The 15,000-nt window shown below is 42.1% G+C and overlaps 1 protein-coding gene across 3 annotated transcripts in view; it reads left to right on the forward strand.

Moving 5' to 3' along the window:
- Nucleotides 1-1,283: 1,283 nt before the first annotated feature.
- Nucleotides 1,284-15,000, forward strand: part of LOC137653488 (E3 ubiquitin-protein ligase TTC3-like) — a 216,890-nt gene continuing 203,173 nt past the window's right edge. Inside the window, exon 1 of one of the 3 annotated variants that reach the window (XM_068386934.1) lies at nucleotides 1,284-1,430. In XM_068386934.1, coding sequence (XP_068243035.1) covers nucleotides 1,404-1,430 — 27 coding nt within the window. In that variant the 5' untranslated portion in view covers nucleotides 1,284-1,403. Of the gene's footprint in view, nucleotides 1,431-2,440; nucleotides 2,595-15,000 lie in introns of those variants that run through there. The other 2 variants (XM_068386932.1, XM_068386933.1) reach the window with 2 other exon arrangements.

The raw sequence follows: 15,000 nt of genomic DNA on the forward strand, positions 1-15,000 counted from the left end.
ACACCCCGACTAGTTTGGCCTATTCATTTCATATTCCCTGGCTTCATGTTTTATTTTTCCTTACGTTTCATTTCCTCACTGGGCTGTTTTCCCTGTTGGAGGCCTTGGGCATATACCATCCTGTTTTTTCCAACTAGAGTTTGTAGCTTAGCAAATAATAATGATAATGACCATGAAATGTACGAGCAATATTCATACATAGCCAGTAGGGGCGTATTTGTGTTGTTAAAATTCACCCCTTTGTGTTTGCCTCATGGAGGGTATGGCTTCTAGAGTGTTAAGCTACCTTTCAGTTTTCAAGACTGCTTACTCCCATGCCATTTATCTGCCTTATGTGTGACCCACCAGAATCTTTTTATCAGATAGGCTATTTAATTCTTGGGTCAATAGAGGGACCTTGAAATCCCTTGAGTAAATCCCTTTACATTACATTGGCACATTTACTGTGCCAAAATGTTGAAACCCATATAAAGGACCAAAGACAATAAGATAAGTAGCTAGTGGGGTTGGCCATGGCACCAGTCACTTGTTGAGATACTACCGTGAGAGAATTATTTGGTCCTTTGACTGGCCAGACAGTAATATATTGGATCATTCTCTCTGGTTTACGGCTCATTCTTCTTATGCCTACACAAACTGAATACTGAGGCATATTCTTTATAAATTTTCCTATGTCCTCATACACCTGACAACACTTAGATCACCAAACATTTTTTCCTCGTTCATGGGGTTAACAACTGCCATGTAATTGTTCAGTGGCTACTTTCCTCTTGATAAGTGTAGAAGAGACTTTAGCAGCAGCTATGGCAGCTCTTCTAGGAGAAGGGCACTCCAAAACCAAACCATTGTTCTCTGGTCTTGGATAATGCCATGGCCTTTGTACCATGGTATTTCACTATCTTTGGTTAGAGTTCTCTTGCTTGAGGGCACACTAATATATTTTATTCCTCTCCCTCTTGTTTTTTTAAAGTTTTTCATAGTTTATATTTGAAAGATTTATTTAAATGTTACTGTTCTTGAAATATTTTATTTTGATGGTTAATTACTTCTCTTGTAGTTTCCTTATTTCCTCTCCTCACTGGGCTATTTTCCCTGTTGGGGTCCATGGGATCATAACATCTTGCTTTTCCAACCAGGGTTGTAACTTAGTAAATAATAACACTAACAATGAAGTAAGCATTGCCGTAACGTAACAAAGGGAGTGCGTGTAGACAAAGCTTTTAATGGGATTTCACACGGTTTAACAAGTTGTTAACGCGCTCATCAAAGCTTCAACACTTCATGCTTGATGAACTTTTACACTTTCAAACTAGAGACAGACTTAATCAGTCCACGAAGAGAAGAATGAACATGTCTTCTAACCCCGACGAGGTGATGGTAATTGAGATAGGGATGGCGCTTCTATGGACAAGGCACTCCTTGTAACGAAGGTAAGGTTAAATAGCCTATGCTCAAGCTAAAAGCAAATTTCAAGGAAAATGTACAGATGATATGTGCTTCCTACGCAAAGAAAATTATAATACAAAACATTTATTTCCATGCCCAAAATTAGGACAGTTGATGAAACAAGACATATGCGCAGTTATGTTGCAAAATCCTAGCAGGGATTTGGTTGTAGTAGTAGGCAGGGTCACCATGCTGCTGCTTCTTTGTCTATACCCTTTCCCACTTCTATGTGGGGTCAATGTTTCTGGTCAGCTTTCTCCATCTACCTCTGTCCCACACCTCATCACTGGTTAATCCCTTTGATCGAAGGTCATCCTTGGTACAGTCCACCCACCTTCGCTTTTCCCTTAGGATCACCTTGCATATGAAAGAAAAATTTAAAAAGTCAAAACTGACCACAATAGGTTGCCGAAACTGATAATAACAAGGCACTATCCAAAATTATTTAAAGGTAGAATGGGAAAAAAATAAAGGTTAACTACAGTAATAAGTATAAATTCTAAAAGATTTGCACCAATGTTTAATGCAATATATTGGCCGCAATCTTATTTTGAACTAAAATTCAAAATCTAGAAATTAATTTTTATGATCGGGAATTCATATGGAAACAAAGTTATTAGTACAAATATTTGAAATGATTAAAAATAATACATTGTTCGACAGATTACTAATATTTATATATTACATAACTGTAATTCACCAGACTGGTAAAAGAACCAAATTTTTGGTTCAGTGTAATGACAAATTTCATAAGTACACCAGTGTTGCCAAATATGGGGATTTTGGGTGTCTGATGAGGATATTCGGTACAAATTTATATGAAGAAAAAACAAAGATGAGTAAACCTTTATATTGTTGCAATCAGTTTACTTGCACTTATATGAAATTTAGTAAGTAATTTCTATATTGATAAACCCTACATGATCAGGAGAAAATATTTAGAAATGGGATTTTTTTAGTTGATTTGGAGATTTTTTTATCACGAGTTTAGGGGATTTTTACACCCATCTGGCAACACTGAAGCACACAGTGTCACAATTTAAAGTTTCTGTAGGAGAGAGTAACCAACAAGAAGTAACTTTGTGCCACACTAATGTAGTCATCAACTGTAGTCCGCATTTTAGACTTATTTAATTCATCTTCAAATGGTAAGGAATCGGAAAAGGTCTTATGCAAACTTTGGTTTTATTTAAATTAAAATCAAAGTTTTGTTTTCGCCCTCTGTAGCAAAATCGGTAAATTTTTAATAAGAGGAACCAACCAAAAATGACAGGAAAATGTGTATCTAGGTGATTTTGATGTGTTTTGCACGAATATCACTTTCATTTTCTTCGAAAATGAACGGTTTTAGACTATTCTATTACAAACCTAACCTAACATAACCACCTAACTTAGGGCCCTGTACCCCTACCTAGGCCTAGCGGGGGGGGGGGGGGGGCGCTTCCCCCCCTGCGTCCCCCCCCCCTTTAGGCCACAGTGATTTTCGGGGCACTACCGAACCTAAGACTGTAAAATAACACCAAATTCTAGTTACAACCTAAACCTAAGTTTATATTTAGCTTAAAAAGAATGCCCTGTTTGGACGATGTCGCTGCCCGGAAATGAATTATCGGTTTCGGCCCGTGGTCATTGTCAGTCACTATGGGGTACATATAATTTCCCAGCTTCAATAAAAAAGTTGTGATGCAACTGACCCTGTTCTTTATTGAAATTGTCTTTAAACAAATTTTTCGCTAAATATTGTTTGAGGTATTGTTTTCGGTTACCAGGGCGTCTCGACCACTCTTTTATATCACGCCAAAGGCGTTCAATGTATTGCGTGGGCACACTACTAAAGTTTCTGTTGACATTGTTCGCTGTGATTGATCACTTTGTGCGTATATCCTTGTTCAGCAAGTGTGCGATACGCTGCCCACCCATCACTAATCACATCAGTACCAGGTAAAATAAATTGTTTAATAAGTGGAATAAGCGTCCCTGCACTTCTGTCTTGGCCTTCTTTGTTACGAAGAATAACAAATTTTTTCTTAGAGATTCGCTCTATTCCCCAAACTACCATACTTGGGTAAGTTGTCGACCACGATTGTATTTGCAATGTATGAAAAGCGTTTCGTCGATTTCCACAATGACGTCATGACCACCAATTTGCGGTTGGTTGGAAAACCATTGTTCTGTGACTTCGGAACAAAGCGATCGCCAATCTACACTTGTTCTACTTGACCACTTTAGGCACCGTATAATAGTGGTATGATCAAAAGATTTTCTTAACCAATGGTTTACAAACAAAGCAACTGCCCAGGGTTTCACATGAACACTGTTTAAAAATGTCCCCTTAAAAAGGCTAACCGAATACGCACACTTTCTACTTCCTTTCTGCTTATTAGGCTTCCTTCGACGGCCACACGAAAATTTTTGCCTTGTTTCTCTATATGTACAAGTTATATCACAGTGAGGACAAATTACTGCTGTAGGTAAAACACCATGTGCCTGCAAAAATGTGATGAATTTGGAATCTTGCGAGTGATATCGTCTTATAAATTCAAAATGGTCTATATCACAATCACGACAAGTTATCTGAACGACGGCCATGCTTAGTACTGCCTGAAGTGCCACAGTGATAGGAGTATTTAAATATATTTGGCTTTCGTTTGTTTAGACGAGCCAATTATTTCAAAGTATCAAGTCATGTGGTGCATGAGTAAGTCACGTGGGGCAATCAAACGAAGTGTATAGGTGGAACAAAAAGAGGGGTTGGAGCTATGAAATCATTTTTTGGTGGGAGTCAAAGGGTGAACAGCTTTCTTTAATAGCCACTCGCCTTAGTAAAAAAACAGAGTCCTCATTTTTTGTAAACGTAACAAAAATCGATTACTTATGTTCTATTCATCTCCGGGCATAACTAATGGTATATTCCTAATCAGAAAAGTGTGATTTAAGCGTTTCTGAAGTATTTATAGGTCGCTAAGCTGGTTCCTCTTTCCAAGATGATGCCTAAATTTTTACCTTTATCATCATCGTAGTCCAACTAGTCATTGGTGGCCTGAAGTTGTCTGCTGGTTGCCGTACTTGATTTTCCATGGGTTTTTAGAGTTTAGCAGCTTCAAGGAAAAATGATGGTGAACATCATCACGGAAAAAATCAAGAAAAAGATAACATCCGAAGTACTGTTCGAAATATGCCATTTTCATTCCAGGACGTTTAAACCACTCTAACCTTCCTCCACAATCGCACAGTTTGAGTATGAACACTGTTGTCGTCTGGGTGAACGAAGTTTTCACTATGATTAATCACCTTGTGAACATAACCTTCATTTCCAAGAGTTTTATAGGCAGTTTAGCCATCGCTAATTACAACAGAACCTGGCCGTATATATTTCTTGATCATAGGGATCAAGGTTCTAGCACGCTTTGTGTCTTGTCCTTCTTTATGAAGAGGGATGATAAACTTCTTTTTGGAGGCACTTTCTATCCCTCCAAAAAGCCAGACATCGTTATGGTTTCCCCCTCTGTTATACTTCCTTTTACCAAAGAAAGTCTTCTATTTCTGCTATGAATCTCGGTATTTCTATACAATAGCGCTGCCAGCAAGTTATCAAAAGATGGAAGTCCAAGGTTTCGTTTGATATATAAATCTAAGCAGTGCTAGGTCTAGAAGTGGTTTACAAATCAAAATTTAATTTGACCCACTTCAGAAAACACAAGTCCCTCGACTTCACAACTCTCTCAAATTCCTCTTCAGACTGAGCTCTCGTTTGTATGTTAAAAACATATATCATGTCATTATTACATCATCAACTGTATTCTACGTAGCAAGATGTCACCCAAATGTCATAGTTTTTAACCAATGATGATTATCCACATTTTACTTGGTACTAGCATCTTAACAAAACTAGAATCACTTTCCATCGCAGATTTGTCAGTCTTTTGAGAGCCATGAAGACGTGTGAACCTTCAACTTCTGGTGTAGTTTCTCATTTATCATCTACTTTGACATGAATTTCTGTGGATTTTCTCCCAAGTACTTGTCTCAATTGTTATTTAAATTATAAAGATTTTGTTTTGCATTATTGTGGTAACATCAAAAGAATAATAAAGTACTGCCAAGATTACCGAGTTATTAAAAGTGAAAGTGACACTATTTACTCCACCTGTGTTTCTAAGTGCTGACTTGATATTAACAAAGAAGCATTTCTGTGTGACAGAAGGCATGTTGTATTGAAAACAAGGAGGAAGTGAAAAAAAAGGTATCCATATTTAAGGGAACTTGTTTTGAAAAGTCTAATTTAGAGATAATACCTAATTTGTAACTTTTATATAATTACATTGGTGTTGAATTTAGTTATAAATTTGTTGATAATGGCCACCCCTGTGTAAGGGTGGTCGGGGGCTTCCCCCCATAGGTAAGGATACGGCTACTAAGTTAGGTTAGGTTAGGTAGTTAGTTTAGGTGTGCTGGTGGCCTTGTTTATTGCTAATTCTACATGGCATTATTTGTAGGTTAAAACGGATTCTGTAAGTGAACCGTCCGGTATGCCATGCATTTTTTTGTCTAGTTATTCAAAATACACAATTTCTATATATGATTTATCTTATGAAAATTTCAAGTAATTTGATCTGAAATGTTTTGATTTATTAGCAAAAGTCATGGTTTTAAAAGATTTAGGTAAGTGTTTCTCAACTAATATGACACCAATTGTATTGAAAATTATTTCATCAAAACTTCTTTATACAGTAAATCAAATAATTCTGTGTGACAGGTTTTTTCTTTTTCTCTCCTCTGTTAGCAATGTCGTTCCTCTTCGTTCGACTATGGTAGCCGACGTAGAAAGCAGTGCCTTTCGTCCCGGGGGAGTCTGCTGTTGATATGCTATTATCTCCTGCGGCAGCTCCTGATCATAACGCTAACCTCGAGGAACCAGCTCCGGCTACGTTTTCTCGGGTAACGCTCGATGCAGACCTTCAACTAGAACAAGGCTTGTTGATGGTAAGCAAGGAGGTTCGCCTCCTGGGGTTGGTTTTTTTTTTTCCTTCTGAGGGAAATTTTTCCTCCCCAGATGTTGGGGGGGGTCTGTTTCTCCTTTCTGAGGGAAAACTTCCCTCATCATCCCCTGTCTCTCATGCGAGGGTCCCCTTACGAGTGAAGAGGTTCTCATTGAGACTTCTCTTTGGAGATCTGCTGACGGTCTGTTTGCTGATCCTTCGGTTGCTGTTCGACCTCGGGTTGGTGGCAGAAGTCCTTACCGTGTTCTCCTCTTCGCCTTCAGGGTGCTCCTGCTCCGTCGGCGAAGAGACGCCTCTTACACCCACGTCTCCGCAGTCTTCCTCTTCGGAGGATCCTACCCAGCCCCCCTGTTTTGGTTCCCGACCTTGGCTTCCGTTATCAGCTTCTCCAACAAACTTTGGTTCGTTTGTCGTCTGCAAGGGATCGTTCTCGATCTCCTGAGTATGTGTCGCCTCACGAGGATCACATTTCTCCGCCTGAGTTCCAGCTACAGTTCATCGGCACTGTTCTCCATCTTGTCAGGCTTCTGGTCAATGTTCACCTGCTCGTCAGGCTTCTGCTTGATGTTCACCTGCTTGTCAGGTTCATTATCGACATTCAACGCGACCATCCTGTCAGCTCGGGATCGCCTAGCCATCACCTACAGCTGACGACTTGTCCAACGTCTCGTAAATCACCTGCTACGAGAAAATCGCTTGCAGTTTGATAATCGCCTGCTCGTTCATCATCTTGTGCTTCGCCTGGTATGTGAGAATCGCTTGCAGTTTGACAGCCCTCCACTCTTCCATCTTCCTCACGGGAATTGCCTGCTATGCGTGAACTGTTTGCAGCTCGACAATCGTCTGCTGTTCCAGCTGTTTGGAATCGCATACTCGTCAGCGTCAGGAACTTTGATCTACTACCAGACAGCATTCTCACTCACGCATCTCAGAACCGAAACGTGTCTATCACCGTCAGAGCATGAAACTCCCAACGGTGCGTGAATCACCTCTGCATGAATTGTCGGCCTATCTCCTCGTCCAGTGATTCGTATCTCGTCGTTGCTTAAACGCTCATCGCTTAACAAGCCAGTGTTCGGCTGTTACTCAGCGTTTGTGTAACGCGTCGCTCTCCTTCGGAACGCATTTGCCCTCCGGGGCATGAATCGTTCAGCCTTCACAATGCTCACGTGCCTGACAGCGTCTCCATCGTCCGACAGAGCGTGAATCGCCGATGCTTCCATCAATTTGGGAATCGCCTGACCATTGTCGACGATTGACATTTTGTGTACCACCCAAGCCTTTGGTTACACGTGAATTGCCGATGCTTCAATCAGCTTGTGGATCACCTGACCACCGTCAACATTCGATAACTTGTGTACCTTTTAGTGATCGCCTATCACTAGCTCACCGACCACTGCTCACTAGTCCGCCGATTTCTAGGTTATCTTCCACCAATGAGAAATCACCAACCGACTGATCGCTAGCTCACAGATTGCCAGATCGTCATTGCTAGCTCATCTTTCTCTGATCATTGACTTCCAGTCTCGCCAATTGCTAACGATCTCCGATTGCTAGTCGATAACCAGTCATCAGCTTGCTGATCACTAGATCGCCGATTGCCAGCTCGTCTTTCTTCGATCATCAACCTCAACTCGCTGATGTCTGACCAGCCAGTCGTCAGCTTGCTGGTCTCTAGCTCGCCGAGAGCAAGTTCCCGATCGAGCGCTGATTGTCAATGGCTCACCGATCACCAACTGACGATCATTAAACCATTCTGCTGTCTCTCAGGGCTCTCTAAGCCGATTGCCAACTCATTAATTGCCAACCTTCCTTGGCCGATGGACCCGACAGCCTTACTCTGCCTGTCAGTTATCATCTTCGGATCATAAATCGCCGATTCACCGATCATCGGCAGTTCGCCGTTCACCAGCAGTTTATCACTCAGGCTTACTAGTTAACCTCTGTCCACGGTTCCCTAGATCGGAAGGCAAACAACACACTTCTCACTACTCGCAGTTCACCATCACACTTATCCACTAAAGTGATCGGCAGGCAATCGACAGCCTCATCAGCGGCTTGACTGGTGACTTCTCGCAAGCACTCTACAACTGCACAGTAGCCACAATAACCAGCCATTAATCATTGGTTAACATTTGCCAGACCGATGCTGTTCTAAGGAATAGCATCATTCCCGTCAGGGTGCATGGTAGGGTAAAGTGTCGCCTTACCCACCTTTATCAGTAAAAGGAGTTCTTTACCAGGGAAGAACCCTTCCACAAGGTATCACGTCCCATCCTTTCCTCCACGAGTCAAGACCCCATCGTGAACAATCTCCCTTGCGAGAGGATCCATGGTGGAGAAGTTCAGACGAGGAGTAAGACCACAGGTCTTCATGCGCACGCTGGACCTAAAGGATGCTTACTTCCAGGCCCAAACCATCCATCTTCTAGGAAGTATTGGATTCAGTCTTGACAAACAAACACCAGTTCAGGGCAAAGTGCTTCGATTTTTCGGCAGCACCCATCCTGGGCTTACAGGATCGGCTTCCGTCTCCTCTGTTTCTGGACGACTGACTGACCCTAGCCGACTCGGTGGCAATCTTGCGTTAGCACTGGAACTACTTTAGTCTTTTTTCCAAGATTGAGTGATCATGGTAAACCTTTGGAAGTCTTCCCTACTTCCCTCTCAGAAGACAGGTATATTTGGGAATGATTCTAGACACCAATCTCCACAAAACCTTCTCATCAAAGACAAGATAACGAGGCTTAGAAAGGTCACAAGACCCTTTCTCGAGACGAGAAGAACTCCCAGCCCAGAGTGAATAGTTCTCCTCACAAACATATCATTCCTGGCCTATCTAGCTTCTAATGGCCGCCTCCTCAGGATTCGTTTTCTCCAGTGGCGGCTTGAGTCCGATTGGAATCAGGCCTTCGATTCCCCGGACATTCTGCTCCCCATGGAACCAGAAGTTTGGACGAACCTCAAAAGATGGGTGCCAGTCAAGAATCCATGGAGTGGTGTAATTTTCTCATCCTTCCCCACTCCTTGGACTTGATGCTGTGCTTAGACACATCAAAAGAAGGGAGGGACCATAGTGCGGCACCACACAACCTCAGGCCTCTGGACAGTCCTAAAGTACGTTCACTTGAATCTCTTAAGAGATGAAGACCAAGTTCCCAGTCCTTCAACAGCCTCATCAGTTCCTAATGGTCCACTCATTGGTGTTATGAGCAACAGCACCAAATAGGGGCTCACGTCAACAAGCATGAATGAACTTGCTCACAGTCTCTTGCCATCTAATGGTATAAATGCTAAGATGGGCCGATGTCCGCTCGGAACCACTATCAGCCTGCTTCATTCCAGACTAGAATAATGTGCTCGCCAACAATCTGTGCACAGCATTTCAGATAAGGTATACTGAATGGTCTTTGGATTACCTTGTAGCCACTAAGTCCTGACTTTATGGGGTTCTCCAACTATGGATCTGTTCGCAATGCCCCTGAACCTCAAGCTTCTGCTGCTCCCCAGTCCTAGACCCCAAGGCTCTATGGCAAGAAGCATGCCAACAACAGTGGGTATAACAACGAAGTTTACGTCATGTCCCTGTTTTTGTCTGAAGAGAAGGGTACTCAACAAGGCTAGAACATCGGTCAGCCTCTCAAGGGCTCTCATAGCTTCGCTATGGCATTACGCAGCTCCTGATAGAGCCTCCAAGAGAACCCTCTCCACATCACAGACAACCACACTTCGACATCTACCACAAGCTATAGCTTCGCTATGATTGTACGCTTGGAGACTACCCAGCCCCTCCTCTCTCAGAGAAGCTTTTTGCAATAAGTTGCAAAGAGGTTGTCTGGATATCTAAGGAATTCCTTAGCATCAGTCTTCTGTGGTTGGTGTCATGGGAAAGCGTATCTCTCCACTTGATACCTCTATTCCAGCAATAGCGGAATCTTCGAGTATACCAGTATGCAAGAGGTAAAGACCTCCTTTTCAGTTTCAGAAGGTAAAGACGATCACTCAACCTTGAGCCTCACCTTCAAACTGAAAGGAAGAGATATCCTTTCATCACTAGATCTTTCCTAACTCATGCAGACTTACAAACTTGCCTTTTCCTAGTCGGAATCGAGACCTCCCTCTCGGAACATGGTTCGAGTTCTCCGGTCTCTAAGGAGACCTCCCTACGGTTCACTTTACCAGGCAACAAATTTTCACCTGGTTTAGAAGAGTGTTCCTACACACTTTGACAGCGGCCAAACGAGTCAAGGAACTTCATGGTCCCTATTGACATCTCTCATTCATGAGAAAGGTGAAAGGCAACGTTCTATTTCGTCCCTGAGTTTGTTGCCAGACACAGTCTCCAGAGTTAACGGATCCTAGACAACAAGTGTCCACTCAGTAACTGACGATCCAGATCATCTGTTACTGGGTGAGGTTTGAGGCTCCACCTTAAGAGAACGGTAACAGCCCACCCGGGTCCCTTCTCATGTCGTGAGCACTGGGAGAGACAAGAGGAGGATCACCAAAACATCATCTCTGCTGGATTCACAGTCATCAATTACGCTCTGAATCTAGATCCTCATCCAACACGTCAACCCACGATGTCTCTGGCCCTTCTAAGCAGATTACTGTGTGATGCAGGTTCCACAAGCAAGGGTGTGAATGCTCCAGGGACTTTCACCACCTTTCTCCTGCAAGACATGACCCACAGGAACTTTATACGATCTTTATCGGTCCTGTGGTGGCTGCACAACAGCTGGTTGTATACCTCAAGCTCCTTATTGGACAAGTAGCAGAAGGTTGAGGGCACTGTTACCCGGTTTTAGTCTGTGAATGAAAAGGGTTGACTGGCTCTTATTCTTTTCTTTATCTTCCCCTCTCTTGGGGAAAGCAACATCCTGGGTTCTCTGCATAAGCTGACCTCAAACCACTGCAGGTAAACCATGCTCCCTTGTGTACCTATTATTAAGCTAGTACTGTTGCCTGCCCACATCCTAGCGAGGTAGTATTTGGAAAGTCTTGGTTACAACAGTTTTTCCTACAAAGAGACTTGGAATAACTTTACCTAGACAGTCACACTTCTAAATATCTCAACACACAGCTTGCGAAGGCTGCGGACCTTGCGTAGCAAGGTTTTAGTGAGGCGCAGGGACCCCTTATTTTGAGTACTTAAATACTCAGATAAGGAGCCCATTGGTAAATCCAAAAGCCAGATTGGCAGGAACGTCACCCCTTCGTAATGGACGAGTCACCACTAAATTAATAGCTTAGGTTTGTATTCCAGTTATGGAACAAATGACATATTCGTAGATAATTTGTATTTTTCCTAATGATACAAACCTTAGCTATTTATACAAACTTGCCTGCCAGCCTTATCCCCCTCGAAGTCCGACCTCCAAGCCAAGTGAGCTAAATCACCGGTGCGGGAGCGGTAGCAAGCTACCCCCCTACCCCCACTAACTAGCAGTATGAATAGTTAACTCTCACTAAATTTTCATGGCTCATCATTTCAGCTTCGCAGAAAGTAATACCCCTAAATAAATAGCTAAGGTTTGTATTGTAAGGAAAAATACAAATTATCTACGAATTTGTCATTTCTTGTATCCCCCGGACCAAATGGCGAACCCCAGACACTGTTGACGACCTTTGCTAATTTGATTAGGGAAAAATCTGTTGATGACCTTGGAACTAGGAAGGACCATGCTACTGATATTCCAAAATGGAGTAATTTATGTAACTTAAGGAAACTTCGAATCCTTCATGTTAACAAAATTCCAATAGAGACAAACTATGAAAATAAATATAAAGCATTTGAGGGTTATGGATGTACTGTATAAAAGAAATAAGAATGAAACTTGAAGATACAAATTGGAATTCATGGATATCTTACAATAGTCATGACAAAGCATTCAATGCTATAGGTAATACTGTAATATTTAAATTAATAACTGCTCTTTGCGATTAGGTACCAAAAGATTTGGATGTTTATACTGTAGACCTGTGGGCTGTTTTGAAAAATATGCTGATTTAGTTATGCACTCCTAAAGAAAGCCAGAACCACCAATGTGGCTTGTAGCTGAATCTAAAGGGGTTGCAGGGAATTATTTTGAATATGCAAATTCATTCAGAAAAAAAGGAGGAACTATTGCACTGGGAGATATATCTTGTTTTGGTAAAAGTAGTTACCATTTCCGTGCCAAATTCAACACAATCTGTAATACTGTCCAACCTAAAAACAAGTGATGATGATATTACATTAGATGTCAAACCCCATCTAAATTTTAGTTATGGAAGGGGAAAGGTCTTCAATAAAGACCTGTACAAATTTACAGAGGAGTAGATACTTTCCATGTGTCCACTAAATGTCTGGAAAGTGCATAAAATTTGTGGAACATTAATAATTTACATACTCCAGAATGCTGATGTACCTTTTCTTATTATTGAAAATGAAAGGATTAAAGCTCGTTCTTTCAAACAGAAACCATTGCAATTCTTTGTTTTAATTGGGACACCCATCTAAAGTTTGTAGAAATTAAAGAAATGTGTAGCGTTTGTGCCAAATCTTAAAGCGGAGACTTGAGACCAGATGTTTATACTGCAACTCTAATCATAAACCAACTGATCGGAGATGTGAACTGTACAAGTTGGAGGAAGCTGCCCTCAACCAATCCAGTTTGAAACACAAGTGTGGGACATGCCAAAAGACTTGAATAAATCAAGGCCTTAAAATCAAAAGGAAACCTACCACAGGAGACATCAAACCCACTAGTACTGCCAGTAGTTCTTAGAAAAGAAATTCGTCATCTGATAATAAAATCCTACATGACGATGTAAGCATAATTCCCTCTGATGCTTTGCCACGGTGTATTAAAACAGGGTCATTGCTCATTTCTGTAAAACCTTTTGTCCCTCATTACCAGCAATAGTACTAACCTCTCTCAGGCCATGCCCTTCCTTTATTTGGTGGAGGTTCCACTTGAAACAAAGTTACCAGGTGCACATGTAGTGGGGAAGGTGCAAAAACCTGGTAGCTCACCACCTATTAATCGGAAAAGAGAGAGAGACGTCCATCTCTTTTGGCCCCTTCCATAAGAAACCTTAAAGTTATGGCGCCAAATGAATATGATGATTTGTTACCTCCGCCAGGAGGTTATGTTTTCGGTTCGGTTTGTTTGTTTGTTTGTTTGTCTGTCTGTCTGTGGACAACGTAGAGGCCACATTTCTACACGGAATCACTTCAAACTTGGCCAAGTAGTTCCCCAATGTGTATGGAAGAACTGATTAAATTTTGGTCAAGGTCACCCCAAGGTCAAGGTCACAGGGGTCACTGGTGTCACTATGACATAAGTGGCCATATCAAGAGACAGAAATAAAGCACTGACTTTTGCATAAGCCAACAGGGAAGTCCTAGTCCAGGCGCAACCCATGGGTGATGTTCAAATTTATAAAGGTCAAAGGTCAAGGTCATATTGGTGCATTATATCAATGTCATATTAAGTATCAGTGGCAAATGAACAAAGATCACTTGAAGGTCAAAAGTCAAGCAGGTCACTTGAAGGTCAAGGTCACGTGAAGGTCAAGGTCACGTGAAGGTCAAGGTCACCTGAAGGTCAAGGTCACGTGAAGGTCAAGTACATTTGAAGATCAAGGTCACTTGAAGCCAAGGTCATGTGAAGGTCAAGGTCACGTGAAGGTCAAGGTCACTTGAAGGTCACGTGAAGGTCAAGGTCATGTGAAGGTCGAAGTCACATCAATTCATGATTCTAGGACATATGGCGCTCTAGGTCACCTTGGCGGAGGTATGTCCTCTACGAGGACCATGTCCGCGTTCAGGACTTGCTCACTTGTTTGTTGATGTTTTTACAACCGGAAGTCAATGGTTGGAATCCCTTAATAGATTTCTCAGCTCTGAACGAGTTCATCCGCTAGATTCCGTTCAGGGTGGAAACTCCCAGCAAGTTCAGACATGCTGTAAGGAAGAATAGTTTTATGATCTTACTGAAACTCAATTTTTACTTACAATTCTATGTAAATCTTTCTTCAAGGAAATATCTCTGCATTGTCCGAGGTAGCAAAGTCTTTCAGTTCAGAGTTCTTTGCTTTGGGCTACTCACAGCCCTAAGATATTCACTTGAGTATTTACAACAAGCCCAGGATAGGTAACAAGAGCACCAGTTAAAGAGGGAATGATGTTGATTCACCATCTTGTCCCACAGGTATCAAGGCTTTCTGAGGAACTCCTTTGGTCAGAACTGGCAAGGGAAACAATTATAGCAGACCTAGCCAGAGTACAGCTATTCTCTCTGGGCCTAAAAGGTTTTATGTCCCACAAGAAGCCATCCCATCTCCTCCAATTAGCACAACTGTCATAGCAAAACCCTAGGTACTTCTGTGAAAGACGGGGTGTGCATTTGACAGTCTCTCTGCCTGTTGAGTCTCTGAATGTGGAAGCTTTGGCAATAGCTAGCTTTCAAGTGACCTCCTGGTTTGACCACTGGTTGGGAACCCCTCACCTCTTCAAGTCAGTGTCTCAGTTTGGTCAGGATAAGTCTCCTGTTAAAAGATGAAGGTT

The sequence above is a fragment of the Palaemon carinicauda genome, chromosome 14 (genome assembly GCF_036898095.1).
Source record: "Palaemon carinicauda isolate YSFRI2023 chromosome 14, ASM3689809v2, whole genome shotgun sequence".
Taxonomy (NCBI): Eukaryota; Metazoa; Arthropoda; class Malacostraca; order Decapoda; family Palaemonidae; genus Palaemon; species Palaemon carinicauda.